Source organism: Pipistrellus hanaki (genome assembly GCF_964339955.1).
Source record: "Pipistrellus hanaki genome assembly, chromosome: 4".
In the NCBI taxonomy this organism is placed as follows: Eukaryota; Metazoa; Chordata; class Mammalia; order Chiroptera; family Vespertilionidae; genus Pipistrellus; species Pipistrellus hanaki.
The window spans coordinates 98,935,659-98,949,440 of NC_140506.1; the positions used below are offsets into that span (position 1 = coordinate 98,935,659).

General features: G+C 52.1%; 1 protein-coding gene across 3 annotated transcripts in view; it reads right to left on the minus strand.

The window, feature by feature from the left end:
• The window catches only part of PRKCB (protein kinase C beta), a 266,693-nt gene that overhangs the window by 53,584 nt on the left and 199,327 nt on the right, over positions 1 to 13,782 (minus strand). For all 3 annotated transcript variants that reach the window (XR_014794935.1, XM_084882730.1, XM_084882729.1), the window contains exons 6-8: positions 9,609 to 9,765; positions 8,171 to 8,305; positions 4,286 to 4,382 (exon numbers count right to left, since the gene is read on the minus strand). Coding sequence is in view for 2 of the 3 variants with exons in the window: in XM_084882730.1 (XP_084738856.1) it covers positions 4,286 to 4,382; positions 8,171 to 8,305; positions 9,609 to 9,765 (389 nt within the window). In the remaining variant the exon portion in view is untranslated. The remainder of the gene's footprint in view (positions 1 to 4,285; positions 4,383 to 8,170; positions 8,306 to 9,608; positions 9,766 to 13,782) is intronic.

The following is a 13,782-nucleotide window of genomic DNA, read 5'->3' on the forward strand; positions in this document are numbered from 1 at the left end:
ACTGGGGATGCGCCCGCAACCAAGGTACATGCCCTTGACCGGAATCGAACCCGGGACCCCCCAGACCCCAGGCCGACGCTCTATCCACTTTAGCCAAACCGGTCCCGGCGGATGGTAGACATTATTATTGTTGCATTACTCACTTGTCTTTATTAGACAAAGAGGCAACAAAAAGCTTTCCATGGGGTTTACTATCAGGGAAGATTCATTCACTCTTAAGGAATACTTGAGGGCCTGCTACATGCCAGGTATTGCCCTAGATTCCAAGGCTCCATCAGGGAGCAAAGCAGATACAGATGCTCAAAGAATTTGCATCCCAGCAGGAATTGGGTCCGCTGCACAAAATGTATTTAGGAGTTATCCAGGTAAAGAATTTGGAGTCAGCAGCAGAATGCCTTTACTGAGCCAACAACAAGACACATTCAAAGGACTAAAATCTGGCTGGAGCACTGAAGGCAAGGCAGACGTGGCCTGGGAGGCAGCCAGGAGCTGAGAAAGCCTTGCACACCATCAAGAAGTCTGAGCTGATGTGAGCACAGCAGGATTTTACAGGGCCCTGGGGAGAGCACTCTGAGTTTAGGGAAGGGACTCAGAGGAGGCCAGTTTGAAACCTTTAAGAAGTGACTGCAGTCGTCACGTGAGAAATGGCGGGCCTGACTCGGTGTTGCAGTGTGGAGGGAAAGACGTGGGAGACAGACTTCTCAGGGCTGGACAGGGACCGGGTGAGAGAGGTCAGGTGTGAAGGACAGCTCCACTTCTGTGTGGAGCGCCTGGGAGGTGGTGGCGCTTTTCAGTGAGATGGGAAGGGGAGGAGGGGAAACTTTGGTGTGTGAGTGGAAGCGGGGAAGAGGTGGCTAGTCTGATTTCAGTCAGCGAGATTCCCCCTTCCTTCGAGCCTTAAAACTGCCAGGTGTAGGGCTTCTTTACAGGTGGTTCCACTAACATTCTGCTTGTCATGCTGACAAAACATCCACCATTTTTTCGTTTTAATGTCTTAAAGGTTGAGGTGGATAGAGGGAAATGCATAAATCTTAGGTGCACTAAGGCTGCCTTTTCACGTCTGTGGCTCAGAGGCCTGGAACTCGGCGCTCACGAGGAAAGGGAGCACTGGAAGCACTCGGAGCGAGGACTGAGTTAGTGCTGTTTACGGCCGCACAGGGGAGAGTGAAGGCGCTTCGGCAGCTTCCGGGCTCCTTTCGGGTGACTGAAGCCTGTCCTGGTGTAAGCTGGCTGCTCGGCCACCCCCACCCCTACAAGGAGCTCCGCCGGCCCCGGACCCAGCTGTGGAGGCAGAAGGCCCTGTAGATGCTCTGACCCACACACAGCCCTTCCCGAGCCCGGAGCACTCTGGGCGAGCTTTATTCCAACGGGGAAGCTGACATCTGAGTGCTGTGACACGCCAGATGCCATTCTAAACGTGTTATCTCAGCCAACCCTCCCGCAGCCTATGAGGCAAGAAGTGCCAAGGCCCCAGTTGACAGCTGAAGAGTCAAAAGCTCAGAGATATCAAGTAACTTGTCTACAGCCCTCAGCAAGGTAGGGGCAGAATTGGGGCTCAAAGCCAAGCAGCCTGGCTCTGAACCCCTGGTACAGAATGGCTCCGCTGCCGGAGGCGGCCCAGGTGTCCTGCAGGGCCCAGTGGGTCACTCCTCTCCCCGGTGCATGAGCACACAGCCCACTGGCAGGGCGAGTGGGAAGTGCTGGCGAGTTACTCCCCGGAAGCAGCCCTCAGCTGCGAATGGAAGGGAGCGGGTGGACACTTCAGCTTCCTGCCCCTCCACTGGGAACCTGAGCACGCCTCCAGTTCCCAGCAGACAAACCCCGGTGGCCCACAGCGTACCTGGCTGATAGCATGTGCACTCGGCCCCTGCTTCCCGCACATCTCTGCCCCCCTGCTCTGTATGCCTCTGGGCCCCCCTCCAGAGAAACTGCCTTCGCTCAGCCCTTACTGTCCCTGCTGGGGCCCCCGGGGCAGGCAGTGAGCAGTGGGGGTGTGAGAAGGCCTCTAGTCCTTACAGTCCCTGCTGGGGGTCGTGAGGTGGGCAGTGAGCAGTGGGGGTGTGAGAAGGTGGCAGAACCTCTGGGCCTCATTGGGGAAAGGAACATGAGGTTGGGGATGGCATCTACCATTCAAAATGGTCATGAGGAGTAAACTCAATGAGTTAATGTATCTAAAGCTCTTAAAATAATACACGGCACACAGTCCGCATGTTTAAATCTAAAAGCTCTAAGAGATTATTTAGAAAAACCCCAGAAAACCCATTCTGAGCACCCAAAGTGGTGCCTTCCTTTCCCTGGCCCATTGGCAAGCCCACAATCAGAAGAAAGGCCACCCAGAGCCCACTCCGACCTTCTGAAATGGACCACATGTGGTCGCTGCACCCCACACACCCAGCTGTGACGTTCTGTTACCCCAACTCCAGCAGCTTGACTTTACCATCACTCGGAATTTCCAGATCAGAGACCTGAAAATAATGTCCGAGTCATTCTGGTGCTAACTGGTTATTGCACAGGGATTACATTTCTCAAGTTCAAGGTCGGCTGAAACTCCTGTGTGTGTCTGAGGACACCTTCTAATCTGTCAGAAACACATTTTAGGCAACAGCTCTGGCCCCAGTGATGATAACCCGGCAGCCACAGCGCGCGGGCTCCTGCCGGGAGCCGTGGACGAAACATCCGTCCTTCAAGCGGGAACTGGCCCGGCACGTGTTCTGCTCACGTCGGAACGTGTTCCTTGGGTTCCTTCCGCCTGAAGACAGCAGACATCATCTTGCAAAATGGCGACTTCATTTTACTCAAGGAAATGCTGCCCTAGTGTTCTGTCACCCCAGTAATAATACATCTTAACAGCAGCAAATGGACTCATCTTCAGGTGAGGGAAGGAGAGAGCAATGGTCTCTGCAAGGACTGCTCTTATCAGACTGTGTCCAGTTCTCAGCTCTGCTGGGTGGAAAGTCCGCCCATCGCTCCTCTGGCCTTGACCCAAGTGTACGGGAATGACCCCAGTTACCAAGTTCAGCTTAGGCTCAAGGCCAGCGAGCTCATCCCACTTGTTTCCAGGAGAGGATAACCCACTGGGTCAGGACTGCCCCCACAGGCCAGGTTGTGCGGAGGGCACAGGCTCAAGAGATGGGTCAACACTCCAGTGCTATTTCTGTCAGATTCAGGGGAAAACTAACGGCTCCTGAAATAAAAGGCAAACTCCTTGCTAAGGCCAGCACAGCCCTTCTGGACCTGCCCCTCTCCGCAGCCCTGCCTGAGCTCACCTCCGGCTCTCCCTGCCCTCCCACAGTGCCTGGTGGTCGGCCTCAGGTAGCGGCTGCCCCGCCCCGCCCCGCCACAGGGCCTTTGCACGTGCTGCCCCTCTGCACGGTGTGCTCCCTCTTTACTTGGTAGCTCCCGCTGCTGTTTCCTCAGGGACGCGGCCCCCATGCCCCAGACAAGCTGACGTCCCTCCACGTCCCCAAAGTGCCAGGGCCTCTCGTCCAAAGGACGTTCCCTGGCTGCGTTTTTTCGTTTGCTTGTGAGGTTTCTGATGGATAGCAGTGGTGGCGACCTATTTTTCTAGCTATGCTGTACATTTTTTTAGTCAGTAGGCTGTCAACACTTATCTAAAATTGGTAAACATGAACAAAATCATGTTTTCCCTCACGGAACAACTTTAAAAACCCTCAGTGCGCAAAGAATGAAAGGACTCAAGCCCATCTTCCCAAAACGCTTTCTCTGTGAAACTGGGATGTATCTACACCCAGGTGCTCTCGGGGTCTACTGGGCCCCGCAGAAGGAAAGGGGTTTGTCGGAGGCAGAAGCAGAGCCAGCACTAGAGCCCAAGGTCAGGACCAAGGTCAGGGTTTGGGTGCTTTGGAAGATATGCCCACAGGCATTTCATGGAGCCCCCAGCACAGTCAGTTCCATTTTCCACACGGCAGCACCACCTCCCAACACCCAACCCAGACTCTGTCCCTCCGCAAGCCTCCCGGCTCAGCCTCTAAAACACGCCACTGCTCTGCCGCTGCGTCACCATCACCCGGGGCCGAACACACCCCAGAATGCCTGGCAGTGGCGAGCACTTCCCGGAAAAGTCTAAACCAAAGGAACACAGGGAGGCAGGTGGCCTCCCGAGGCAGGAGCGTTTAACGGAGGCCCTGGAGGGTGAAGAGCAGTTTTCTGGGTGACACCATGGCAAGGCCTGGCGTGGGGGAAAGCCGCCGGGAACAGCGCCAGGAACGGGACAGACAGCATGGGGCGGCCCCCTGGCTCCCCGGGTCAGGCAGGGGCCGCTCACCTCAAACTTCTGCCGCAGCTCCTCGTTGCCTTCGCCTCCTTCCGGCGGCACGGGCACGTTGAAGTACTCGCCCTCCTCCTGGCTCAGCAGCTTAAACCTGCGGGCAGACAGGGCCAGGACACATCCGTGACTGCGCAGCCATGTCCATCGCAGAGCAGGGGAGGCGGCCTGGGAAAGCTCTACTCCAGCATGCTGAGGGGTTTGTCCTGGGGTGTGCGTGTGTACGTGTGTGTGTGTGTATGTGTGTGTGTGTATGTGTCTGTGTATGTGTGTGGTCTGTATGTGTGTGTGTCTCTGTGCGTGTGTCTCTGTGTGTGTGTGTCTGTGTCTCTGTGTGTGTGTGTGGTCTGTATCTCTCTGTGTGTGTCTGTGTCTCTGTGTGTGTGTGTGTGTGTGTCTGTGTCTCTGTGTGTGTGTCTGTGTGTGTGTGTCTGTGTCTCTGTGTGTGTGTCTGTGTGTGTGTTTGTGTGTGTAGCCAGGTATGCTCTATATTTTTATTTTTGTAACTATTCTATGAACACCAGAAAATGTACATTCTGTGCTTACAGGATGTAACATACTCTCGTTCTCTCCCCCCACAACTGTCTTAGTTATATCACTCAATACAGCAAGTTGGCACTACTCTTTGCCCATTGGGGGATTTCTGTTCTGGAAGAGCTCTGAAGCTCTGTGCCACATTCCCATCCCTCTCCCGGCACTGACGCCCTCTCCTTTCACGCATGCTGCAGCACGCTGTCCTGGCACGGGGCACACGATGACTGCACCCAAAGATTAGACTCCCTCTGTGGCTAGGGGCACCAGTCCTGGAGTTGGACCCCGTCTCTGTCCGAATCCCACCCCTGCCTTTGTCTCCAGGACCCCTTGGGTCAGCTGGTTAGGCCCTCAGAGTCTTGGCTTTTCTCATCTTTAAATGGAATAAAAGCCTCTTCCTCGTAGGATCATTGTGAAGGCAAGACATGATGACGCACGAAAAATGAGCCAAGTCCTGGCACTTGGCACGTGTTCAGTAACAGACACCGTCATCGCCATCACTGATAGTGACGTCATTAAGTAAACCCGATGCTCCCGTTTCCCTGACCACCAAGAGGCGTCCCCCAGTTGGTGAGAGGAGACGGGGAGGGAAAAGGGCACAGGCACCCAGTCAGTAAGGGAAGATCCGCAGTGCCTCTCCCGAAGGAGGCCTCCTAACCCAGCAGTCTTCCTCTCCGTCCACAGACCATCCCAGGCAGCTTCTAGCATCCGGCTTGGTAATTCCAGGCGGAGGCGCCAGCCGGGCCTCCACATTTCATATTCAATCTCCCCTTCAGAGTTCCCACTGACTCCAAACGGAAAACAAACAGAGAGAGCACCGTGTCTTCCAGAAGTCAGAAGGGTGCCCTGACACAGCAGGGCTTCTGGAAACCTGCACAAAGTCGGAGGAAGAGGCATGGAGGGGGGTTGGCAAACTTTGCTCACCTTCGTGGATTTCAATAAACCTGGATATTATCAACTAATCATTTTCACTAAATTATTTCTTTTTTTAATAATAAATTCACTTTGAAAGGACGCTTGATCTCTCTTAGAAATGAGGCCAATGTCACTGATTTCAAGGACCAGGGACTGTAAAAACATAACCATATCCACTCAATGGTGCCAAGTCTACGCAGACGGTAGAATGAAGGCTCGGCGCCGTGCCACCTCCTCGTTAAAGCAGTGGGCGAGCGGCAGCCCAGCTGTGCCAGCCCTGCCTCCAGCGAGGCCTTCACCAGTCACTTAGCGGCCGTCCTAGTGACAGAGCAGCTGTCCCAGTGACCCAGGGCTCCTAACCAAGTCACCCTTGTTTTACCGAAGAGTGGCCCCAAAGCCCAGCCGGTGGGACGCTGGCATTTGGATACGGCAAGAAGCCATGGGCGCTTCCTGTGGTGAAAGGTGTGGGTGTGGGAGAAACCTGGCCTGTGTGGGTGCGGTACCATCAGGAGTCCCAGGGGGCACTGGGGTCTGCCCAGGCGGAGAGGGCTCCTGTGGGAGCAGCTGGAAGGAAATGAACACGGCACCTGCACACCAGCGGAAGCAGCGACAGCTAGAACGCAACGTGCCAGCACTGGGAGGAAGTCCCTTCCCTCCAGAGCCCAATCGTTGTTTTAATTTTTAACTTTTTAAATATATTTTATTGGTTTTTACAGAGAGGAAGGGAGAGGGATAGAGAGTTAGAAACATCGATGAGAGAGAAACATTGATGAGCTGCCTCCTGCTCACCTCCTACTGGGGATGTGCCCGCAACCAAGGTACATGCCCTTGACCAGAGTTGAACCTGAGACCCTTCAGTCTGTAGGCCGACACTCTATTCACTGAGCCAAACAGGTTAGGGCTGTTCATTGTTTTTAAAGCACAGAAGAGGTTAAGAGAGGAAAAATATTTACATTAGCAAAGTGTTCAGCTGAAATTCAAAGGCCACAAAACAAACCTACAGGAAGGGGGAAAAGAAACGCAGACTTGATACACAAACCCCAGAGCCGATTGTTTGGGGGAAAACAACAATAACACAGACGAAACTCTGGGACCCAGGAGGAGGTGAGGAGACAGTGTAAACAAGATGAGGAGCCGAGGAGAACCGGACTCAGACGGACTGGCGGCCAGGCAGCTGCTCTGCCGCCGGAGCCCCCAGCTGCTCTGCCGCCCAGCCTCGGTGCAGCAGCTCACTGCTGCTCAGCGGCCGATTCCTCCAACTCCCGGTCATGTCAGCCTTCCTCCTACCCACACACACCCCGGGCCAGCGGCTCCGCCTCCGGGTTCCCTGTGAGCTAGGGGAGCCCTGACAAAGTCTCCTCATGAGAATCGTGTTCTAACCATTTGTGCTTTAAGGCTCCTGATCATTTTCTTTTCTTGTTTGCCTGGGCTCTGTCCTCTTGGCTTGTCTACTCACACCATGACCGTTCTCTGATTTCCTCCTCAAGGCCTACCCCTCTGGAACCAGCTCCGTGGAGCACGTCTGTCCACTCACATGCCTCCCATGACAGACAGACAGACACCCAGTGCCTACAGAGTCTGAGGAAGCCCTGGCCGGAAGGAGGAGAAACAAGGCATTTGCAAGCGGGTCCTGGGATGGGTTCCCTTTCTTGCTAAACCAGTTTGAGTTTGATTGACTTTCACTGGTAACAGAAAAGGCCCCAGGCCACTCAGAAATGCGAGGGTTTCTCGTCCAGAAGCCAGAGCTGTGGCTACCACTCTCCCACCCTGACAGCCCACGTGGGACCGTCTGCCTGGGCGCCTTCACCCAGACAGCTGGCTGCCCGGAGGCTGCCCAGCCTCCTTGTTGGGAATACTGGCAAGGAGCTTTTGCCTTAGGAAGGGACCAGGCAAAAACCCAGCCGAAAGAGACATGCTACTGCCCGGCCAGCGAGTCTCAGGCGTGGCCCCAGTCCTGGGAAGGAGACTTCTTAAAGGGGTCCAGGTCTGGCCGTGGTTGCGCACATCTGGGGGGTAAATTGTGAGGGCTGCTGTAGCAGCCATGGGGCCAGTTTGGTCACATAATTGTGTGAAGTGGGGCTGGTATAAGACAATAGGGAGTGGTGGGGACTGTGGCAAATACTGAATCCTGTCTAAGGGGACATTAATGCTTCAACTGTTCTCATTGGATTGGGCCCAGTGTGCCCAGATTTTCCTGGTTTTTCAAGACCTACGTCCAGATTTTTATGGGAAGTCTTGACTTTTAAAATATTGGCAATTAATTCTTTTTCTTTCTTTTCAGCACGAGGACCAAATAAAACACATCTGTGAGGCCAGTCCAATCTCCAGCCTCCACTCTGACTCTGCGCCGGGACTGCACTGGCAGGAGGAAAGGGCGGCAGTGCGGCCCACGTCTGACGGGCCCGGCTGCCCCACAGCTCCCACAGCAACCCTCCTTACCAGCCGTCCACCCCCGCCTTCTGCAGCTCCGAGATCCCGAACGACAGCGAGCCCATGAAGTCGTTCCGGCTGGTCAGGTCCCAGTCCCAGATCTCCACGGACAGCCTCCTGTCTTTGTCCGATTCCTTCAGCTGGCTGCAGAGAGAGACAGGGGGTCAGTGCCGGCGGCGGTGACCTCGCACGCAGATGAAACGTGCAGAAGGGCAAGGCCCGCAGGGGGCCCTATTGAAGATTACAAGCAGTTGGAAGAAACCTATCCGTTTCCACCCCGGTGAGGAAGGCCTTCCTCTGTCTGACAGCCTGTGACTCAGGGAGGCTTGCGCACTGGGAGGCGCAGTCCCAGCGACTCCTCTGCCTCCCTCTGTCTCACCAGGGCTCGTGGTGGTTGGAAACCTGTGGACAGAGTCACTATAAGGAATACAGTGTCACCCTGACCAGTTTGGCTCAGTGGATAGAGCATCGGCCTGCGGACTGAAGGGTCCCGGGTTCGATTCTGGTCAAGGGCATGTACCTTGGTTGCGGGCACATCCCCAGTGGGAGGTGTGCAGGAAGCAGCTGATCAATGTTTCAAATTCTCTATCCCTCTCCCTTCCTCTCTGTGAAAAATCAATAAAATATATTTTTTTAAAAAGAAACATAGTGTCGTTGTGTAATTGTGTGGGTGTTAGCACACATATGGGTTATAGGAGAGGCTGGGGAAATGGCTGGAGAGTCTCATAGGTGCTGGTCTGGGGGGAATGCATATTCTGAGGCCTCTCCCTGGCTGAGGCGGAGATGGGCCCCGAGACTGGCTTTGAGAGAGGAAGGAGGGGACGAGGCTACCCTCAAGGAATCATGCTTTGAACCCGCAGCCTCTCAAGTCACTGTCAAAGGCTGACTCTCCCCCCGCTGTTTGCTGTGGGACTTGGGGCACATTCTGTAAGCTCCTTTGGTAAAATGGGCTGAAATGGCCAACGGAGCCAGGTCACTTATACGGTGCTTGTTATACATAGTATGTGCTCAGTAAGCATAGGCCAATATCACTTATTGGCCCAGGCGTGGCGATAAACGATCCCGGGTTCTCGGAGCACCGGCCAGGGAAGACCCTCCGTGGAAGCTAGCAGGAGTGCCCAGCCCTAGAGAGGTTAGCACCACACCCTACGGGTTTGCGAGACCCTGAGCTTCCCACAACTTGCCTTCACCTAGCAACGCATCACACAATTTTATATGCCACCCACTCCCCACACCACAGACATTCTCAACTCTATTAAAAAAGTGGGCTCAATGTCTACTTGGCTTGCAATGCAAAAATGCAGATGGAAGGGGAAAAAAGGAGGAAGAAAAGAGTAGGAGAAGAAATGGGGGAGGGAAGGAGGGAGGGAGGGAGGGAACAGCTGGGAGAGGAACTCCCCATCTCCGGGGCCACTCCCCAAGCTGGGCTGCAATTATTTCAACTTACAATCTGAATGTCTCATTCCACTCGGGGTTGAGGGAGCACTTGATGGTCTTGGTCTTCTGCTTGCTCTCACTTTTTGGGTCCGGAATGAGTTTCAGCTTCACGTAGGGATCTGACAGGCCATTGGGGTCCATGGGGACAAGGTTTTTAGCATCTCTGACTGGAAAGAAAGAAAGCACTCTCAGCATGAGGACTGTCAGCGCCCAGAACGTTTAAGCACCAATGGGCAGTGGCTGTAGAGCCTGTGGGGGGCTCTTGGCACCACACTCCCTTAATGGATCTTATTTCATTAAAATAAAACGCACGCGAAGCGAGGTGCGCTGATGAGATAGGGCTCTGCTCTGCATTGGTAAAATGGATTGCTGACTCTCTCCACTCTCCCCCTCCACCCCTAAGACTGGTTGTCCCCTCTCTGAGTGTGTTTCCACAGAGGCCACGGGAAGGTGGGCATTTTCCAGTTAGCACCACGTTCTCAAAGCTTGTCCATGCTGCAGCAGCAGGGCTGTCCTTCCGCTGACTAACAGCCCGTGGTATGGACGGACCACCAGCTCACCACTCCTCCGCTGACCACATTCGGCTGTTCCCACCTTTGGCCTTTGGGAACAGGGCTGCTATAAACACGTGTGCAGCCTGACACAAAGGGTCACGTGTTGTATGAGTCCACGGATATGAAACATCCTGAACAGCTCATTCTCATACACAGAAAGCAGACTAGCAGTTGCCAGGGGCTGAGGGTCGGGGGAGAATGGTGAGTGACTACTGAATGGGTGTGTGGTCTCCTTTACAGGCGATAAAAATTTCTTGGATCTAGACAGAAAGGACGGCTATGTGCACACTATGAAGGTACTAAATGCCATTTTTTAGTAGTATGTTATGTTAGTAGTATTTTACTCAAGTCAAAAAGAAAGAGCTAGGAGAGAAAGAGTTGTCCACTAAGCCAAGATACACCCATCATCCAGGCAGCACCCGTACCCAGAACTCAAACAGTCCACAGAGAGGAGGCTGGAAAGGTATTGGCCCAACCCTCAATCAAGAGCACTGCATAAAGAAGGCTATAGGAGCAGGGAAGGAACAGAGGGTAGGAACAGGTGCTGGTCACATTAAGGTGGAATACAACATCAGGCTGGAGGAACAGGAAGAAGCGCATTAGTCACCAAGGGAAGGAGATGAGAAAATGGAAATGAGTTGTACAGATCTTAAGGATACAGCGCCAACCATCTCACTTAAGAGAGAAAAATCCAAACTAATATATTGGGTTGAATTAAGCGACCTACCAGAAGGCTAATATACAATATAATGACTCTTAGCAAGAATGCAAAGATGGTTCAATCTTAGAAAACCTACTGTTAAAATAGACATCATAGCTACAGGGCAAATGGGAAAACCACAGATTGCTGCAGTTAGCTAGAAATAGCTGACTTCATTCACAGAATAAACGCTATCTGAAATAATCGCACCACAGTTCATGATAAATGCAATCCCTTAAGCTCAGGAATGAGACAGATATCCATGACCACTGCCATGATTCAACACTGTTTATAACTGTCCCAAAAGTGCAATAACACATTAAATCAGAATTTTGCACAGGAGGGGGTAAAGCACCCCGTTCCTTCCTGCATCCTGTGCTTCCACCCATCAGCTACCTCCTACCTGGAGCCTGTCATTCCAGAAATGACACCACTTTCTCAATTCAGTCTCAGTACCCCCCAATCTTTCATCTCATTCCTGCACCGGGAGCAAACTGTTTCCTTTGATTCAGTTCCATAGCAAGTACCTACTGTGTATAGTCATTCTGCTAGGCACAGGGGACAAAAGGGACAACATACGATGTTGATCCTGTCCCCAAGGAAGGCATAAAACCAAATTTATGCAACATTACGTTAATCGCTAATGGCACAGGAGCCAGTTTATACAGTGTGTGGATTCAGGGCTGCAGGATGCCAGAATCTGCATCTTCCCTACCATTTCTTCACATCCCTGAACTCAGCTTCTTGACTGATAAAATGGAGGTAATGCACCACTCATTGGTTGTTAGAAGAGTACAATCAGATAAAGAATATACATGTTTGGCTCAGAATCTGGGGCCTAGGGAATAGTCAATACATGCAAGTTATTTCATCATTTTATTTCATTATTTTATTATTACTCACTGCCTTCCTGCACTACATGTGTCCATTTTTATTAGGAGATTTAACCATTTCTGAATGAACTGATATGAAGCAGTGGTTTCTCTTCCTGAGAATATGCATCTGACCTTTGCCTTTGAGCCCTTCCGGGAGAGTTTTTCAAACCCCAGCATGAATTCCCACCCCCCCCCCCGACCCCCCTCACCCCCGTTCCGCCTCTGACAGACTCCCATTCAGTAAGTCCGGAGTGACCTGCTCTTCTGCTTCTCTAACAAGACCCCGGTGATGCTCATGCACGGAGCACACAGTAGGCACAGGGCAGACCTGGTACAATTTCTTAGGATGCCGTGCAATCTCCCCACAGAGCAGGATCTCCGCCAGTGGCCACAGAATGTTGAACACCCGCAATATCTGACAGCTTCGCCGGGGCCACTGCCCTCTTTTCTCTTAGACTGTCACATAAAAAAGTGACATCAGCCAATGTAACAATAGCCAGCCGGTGTGAAAGAATCAAAATTACACCTATTTTTTGTCAGGTAGGCACAAACTATGTAGTATGTTTGGTGAGCTGCAGAATATTAGTAGCTGGTTCATATGCCGTGGGACAGAAAGGTTGAAAATCGCTGCCCTAGAACACAGCCTCCTCTCCTGGGCCTTCCAAGAGGCCTCGCCCTGCCAGTGGCTGGGAGCCAGGAGGACACATCTATCCGGTCGGAAGCTGCACAGTCAGGGCCGGTATCTTCACTGACAAGGTCAACCTTTACCTTAACTGAGCCTATCTGTCTTTTTGCATCTATGATAACATACCCTTGAAATGTCTGGGTAACTTCCCTTTTTTCAGACTCCTTGGGGCACAACCTGATGTGCCTGGGCCCCAGGACAGAGACCACCAATTCCTTGATTGTAATCATGTAATTGTGCCTGTCCCCACCTAAGCATGTGTCTATCATTTTACCTTTTATCCAATCCCAGGGGTTTCCCCAGCTTTGCTTTCTCCCACCTCTCTAGTCTATCACCAATGAATTTCATGTAACCCACCTATGTACCTTCTTTGATTGCAATGTATAAAAATAGATGAGAAACCACCCTTCTCTGGAGCATTATCTCAATCTGTTGAGGTTCTGCTTCCTGGACTGTGTCCATAGTTTGGCTCAAAAAAACTCACAAAAATCCTTTACAGGTTTTAATGGATTTTTACATTAATATCACTAAAGGTGATCTTCGAACTTCTCTGAGCCTCGTGGCCCTGCCTCCAAAATGCGATAAAACCACACCCACCTCAGAGGCCGCTGGCCGGCCACACACCGGCCTGTCCGGGATAACAGCCTCCATCTGTATCTGCTGTTCTTTTACTCTCAGGAGCCCCAGTTTGGAGGGTAAATTGTATGGTTACCCTGATTATCAGGGTTAAGGTAGAATGTGAAGCACATGGCAGAGGCTTAACAATGGCGGCTTCCTTTCTCCTTTGGGACTTTAGATCTCAGTGTATAACTGTCACGATACATCTCAGGACTGAAGAGTGCCCCTCCGATGTGATCCTGACACAAATGAGTTTGGAAGAGGCAGCATGAGAATGACAGACGACCTGCAGCCAAACGTGGTAAATCCATCCTCATCCTGGCCCCTCTCCATTCCAATCCAGCCAAAGGAAGCCCCGCCTGCCCAGCACTTCCTCTGGGCAGCCCAGTCATCCTTTATTTTCAAACTACAGTTGACATTCAGTATATTTTATTTTTTTAATAAATCTTTATTGCTCATATTATTACAAATGTTCCTCATTTTTTTCCTTGCCTCCATTGCTCCCCTCTACCAGGTTCCCACCCCACCCTCTGCCCTTTCCCCACCCCTCATGGTCCTCATCCCTAGGTGCACAGTTTATGTTCAGTCTCTTCCCACACCCCCCTCGCCCATTTTCCCCGAGACTCGTCAGTTCACTCCCCTTCCATACCTCTGATTCTATTATATTCACCAGTTAATATTGTTCATCAGGTTTTTTAATTCCCTTGGTTTTTAGTTTTACTTGTTTTTTTTTTAAATATATTTTATTGATT